This window comes from Marmota marmota, unplaced genomic scaffold, assembly GCF_001458135.2.
Source record: "Marmota marmota marmota unplaced genomic scaffold, marMar, whole genome shotgun sequence".
Lineage (NCBI taxonomy): Eukaryota > Metazoa > Chordata > Mammalia > Rodentia > Sciuridae > Marmota > Marmota marmota.
In genome coordinates this window covers 10,930,108-10,934,414 of record NW_025999982.1, presented here as the reverse complement: position 1 = coordinate 10,934,414, position 4,307 = coordinate 10,930,108, and the positions used below count along the sequence as shown (strand labels likewise).

At 43.7% G+C, this 4,307-nt stretch overlaps 1 protein-coding gene across 1 annotated transcript; it reads right to left on the bottom strand.

Moving 5' to 3' along the window:
* Nucleotides 1-3,100: 3,100 nt before the first annotated feature.
* On the bottom strand, nt 3,101-3,997 carry LOC107143938 (ferritin heavy chain). The gene has a single exon (XM_015487768.1). The coding sequence runs from the start codon at nt 3,805-3,807 to the stop codon at nt 3,256-3,258; it is 552 nt and encodes a 183-aa protein (XP_015343254.1). The 5' UTR covers nt 3,808-3,997; the 3' UTR covers nt 3,101-3,255.
* Between the last annotated feature and the right edge of the window lie 310 nt (nt 3,998-4,307).

Here is a 4,307-nt window from a genome sequence, read left to right as displayed (position 1 = left end):
ATATAGATGCACTTCTCTCAATGACTCCCAAATGTGACAATAACGTCCATGATGCAACTACAAACCACTCTTCCTAGTTTAAGAGAAAAAGTATTTATTACCAGGAATTAGATGACTTTTAAGGTATTTGGGAGAATTTGAAGGGCAAACTTTAGGTGGAGCTTTCAGGAGCTCTCCTTGCCCTAGAATCTCACTGATTCCACTTGGTTGGGTAAGCTGTGCCTGCCACTGCAGGAAACCAGCAAATCAGCAAACTGGTAACCACAGAACCACATTTCCTCTGTCCTAATCTCTAGCAGCAAAATAAGAACCTCACACTCTGTCTGTCCTCTTTTCCTGCTTAATTAACATTCAAGTCTTATGTAAGTGCATGTGATTAGCAAAGTCTCAGTCACATCTGAAACCCTCAGGATCTGAGATGTATACTTTTTAGCTTTCTGGACTCTAAGGGTAGAAAAGAACACTAGGAAGAGTTTAGATGGTATGTTGAGCAAACCATTCTATTATAATCAGAAGATCTGTGCCCCATTAGCAGAAGAGACTCTAAAAGATCAGGGAATAACATGACCTGCCCTGTGGATGGTATCAGTCCTCCACACTAGCTATCCCAGAGCTTGCTTCATGAGCTCATGAACAAAGTGATATGGGACTGTTGATGGGAGCAATGCAAGGGCTCAACAATGTGGACTTTCTCACACTAAGAGTGGCCTGCCTATTGCCGACTTGGACCCCTTCTATCATGAAGGGGGCAGCAATCTATCCTTGTTGTGGAAGAATCTTATTTTAGATTTCCACATACTTTCCCTAATCACCATATTTTTACCAGCACCACCATCCAGAAACTGACTGAGTACCTAATAAGGCATTCCAGATGACATTCCACAAAATACTGCTTCTGGCCAGGGGGATACTTTTCCAGTGAAAGAATTAAGGCAGTCAGGGTGCACAAGCAAACCCTCCTGGGATTCTCTGGTCTAAATGTGTATTTCAACTGGCTTCATAGAATGAGCCTGATGAGCTCTTTTTTTTTTTTTTATGGTGCTGGGGATTGAACCTAGGGCCTTGTGCATGCGAGGGAAGCACTCTACCAGCTGAGCTATAACCCCAGCCCCTGATGAGCTCTTAATTTGGTTTTGCTGACAGAAGATAATATTTTGTAAGATTAGAATGCTGTCCTATAGCATCCTATGTGACGTATACTCTGAACAAATAACCGACTATAGGAGCTATTTCTATCATTCTCCAATTACACAAGTTGGGGGATGAGGTGTATAAGTGAGATGGTACCCCTTAAAATATTACTTTTATCTAACAAATCACTATACATGTGGTGGCTAAAAAAACATATTTATTATCTTCCCATTCTGGAGGTCTGAAGCCTGAAATGGCTCTCACTGAGCTAAAATTAAGGAATCATTAGGGCTGAGTTACTTCTGTAGATTCTAGGGACAAATCTGTCCCCTTGCCTTTTCAATGTCTAGAGGCTGCCCACATTTCTTGGTTTGTGGTCTCCTTCCATTCCTAGTTAAAGCCAGCAATGGCTAATCAAACCTTTCTTAAGCTGCTTCTGACACTGATTCTACTGTGTCCCTCATTCTTTTATAAGGTAATCACTGGTGACCACATTGAGCCTACCTAGATAATAGGGATATTCTTCCCATCTCCAGGTCAGCTGATTAGCATCCTTAATTCTGTCTACAAACTTAATCCTCTCTTGCCATGTAGAATAACATATTCACAGGCTTGGGGGATTAAGATGTGGTTATCTTTGGGGACCATTCTTCCTCCTACATTGTCTATCAATTCTGAGCTCTGCTGGTGGGAAAGAGTTTACCTGTAGGCACCAAAATGTAGGATCATATTGTCACTTGGCCATTTTGGACTCCTCATAACAATGGATTAATTGTGTTGAGGGAGAAGTTATTTCGTTGACTAGAGTCATTAATCCTAATTTTCAACAAAATAAGATTGTGGTTTCACACTAGGGTAAAGATGCAGATTAAGAGAACATAGAGGGGTTGGGGATATAGCTCAGTTGGTAAAGTGCTTGCCTTGCATGCACAAAGCCCCAGCACCACACACACACACACACACACACACACACACACAAGACAGGAAATCTCTGGGTTGCATCCTCATATGACCTTGTCCAGAACTAAAAGTTAATGAAAGACTATCTCAACCTCTTGTTTAGGCAGGACCACCCCCCACCCCCAGGAGCTGGGATCCCTCAGAAATGCCATTTGGGTTACACACTTGGTGAAAAGTGCTGACCTGCTGAGGCTCTGCCTTAAGGCATGGAGAATATAGAACATGTAGGGAGGGCAGAAATCATAAATACCCACAGCCTATGACTAGTTGCAGAAACAAGAACTATAGCTTCTGCCCATGTTTCCTTCCCTGATTTTTCCTAAATGTATTCATAGATTTCTTTTGTCCCTTTCCCACTTTGAAAAAAAAAAAAAAGATGCATTGTGATTGATAACTTTACAAGCTAGTGCACAAAAACATCCAGGCAAGACTGGACAGAATTAAGATTAGGCATCAAGAAAGATGCTGGGCTGGGTACAATGGCAAATACCTGTAATCCCAGAGGCTTGGGAGGCTGAGGCAGGAGGAGCATGAGTTCAAGGCCAGCCTTAGCAATTTAGCAAGGGTCTAAGCAACTCAATGAGACCCTGTCTCTAAATAAAATACAAAAAGGTCTGGGAATGTGGCTCAGTGATTAAATGCCCCTGAGTTCAATCCCTAGGAAAGAAAGAAAGAAAGAAAGAAAGAAAGAAAGAAAGAAAGAAAGAAAGAAAAAGAAAGAAAGATAGATGCTGGATTTAGAGCTGAACTCAGTGACTACTGAAAACAGGCTGTCTATTTTGAGAGAGGCAGTGAGTGATTTGCACTTGTATAAGGGATGTCTAAAGTGTGTTGATAAGAGTTTTTTGTTCTATTTTTTTTTAAAGTAAGTATGTGGATAAAGTCAATAGAAGGGATTTTCTGAGTATTGTCCTTTAAATTTCCCAGAACTGAGAATGGCACAGTTTTCTTTCAATCACTTTATTTTCTGCTTAAGTTACCTAGAGTCGATTTGTCTTGCTTTCACCTAAAATTTCTTTATTTGAAGGAATGGTACAAATTAAAGAACATAAGTGGATGTTTTGGTACAACTTATAGAAAAGGTAAAGGTAACCCCAATATGCATGCACTGCCTTGGTGACCAGGGAAGTCACTTGCACGGCTATGGGAAAGTCAGGCTGAGGTTTAACTCTCGTTATCACTGTCTCCCAGGGTGTGCTTGTCAAAGAGATACTCTGCCATGCCCGATTCTGGGGCTCCCATCTTGCGCAAGTTGGTTACATGGTCACCCAATTCTTTGATGGATTTCACCTGCTCATTCAGGTAATGAGTCTCAATGAAGTCACACAAGTGGGGGTCATTTTTGTCAGTGGCCAGTTTGTGCAGTTCCAGAAGTGACTGGTTCACACTTTTCTCCAAGTGCAAAGCACATTCCATTGCATTGAGCCCACTCTCCCAGTCATCACGGTCTGGTTTCTTGATATCCTGAAGGAAGATTCGGCCACCTCGTTGGTTCTGCAGCTTCATCAATTTCTCAGCATGTTCCCTCTCCTCATGAGATTGGTGAAGAAAATATTTGGCAAAGTTCTTCAAAGCCACATCATCACGGTCAAAGTAGTAAGACATGGACAGGTAGACATAGGAGGCGTAGAGCTCCAGGTTGATCTGGCGGTTGATGGCGGCCTCCGAGTCCTGGTGGTAGTTCTGGCGCACCTGCGAGGGGGACGTGGTAGCCATGGCGGGCGGCTGAGGAGAGGCGCGGCGCTGGAGCGGCAGCAGAGGCCTGGGGCGGTCAGAGGGTGCTGTGAAGAGGTGGCGAAGGGCTGCTGGCTCTGAGCGGCGGCGGCGGGGTGGGGGTCGAGCGCCGGGTTCCGTCCAAGCACTGTTGAAGCAGGAAACCGCGGCGACTCTCGGCGAAGAACGTCTCACCTAAAATTTCTAACTGCTACAGAGTCCCAGGCTGTCTGGCCCCTTCCTCTCTCTCATACCTAGCAACTTTTTTCTTCCTAAAGTACAGAAAATGTAGATCATTTCATTCTCTCATCCTCTGTGAAAACTGCCACAAGAAACTCCTGACTCCCGAAAGCCATGGTTCCCACCAGGCTGAGGCCAACCTGCCTTTTCAGAATCTTTCCTTCTCCCCACTGAAAACTCCCTGATCAAGTCAAATTGACTTCTGGCATGGAGTACATTGCACTGGAACTTTTTCTCAGAACAGAAGAGTACATCCTTCTTTG

Bases quoted from the DNA above. Each gene is read 5' to 3' on its own strand.
- LOC107143938 (XM_015487768.1), bottom strand. From the start codon at position 3,807: ATGGCTACCACGTCCCCCTCGCAGGTGCGCCAGAACTACCACCAGGAC.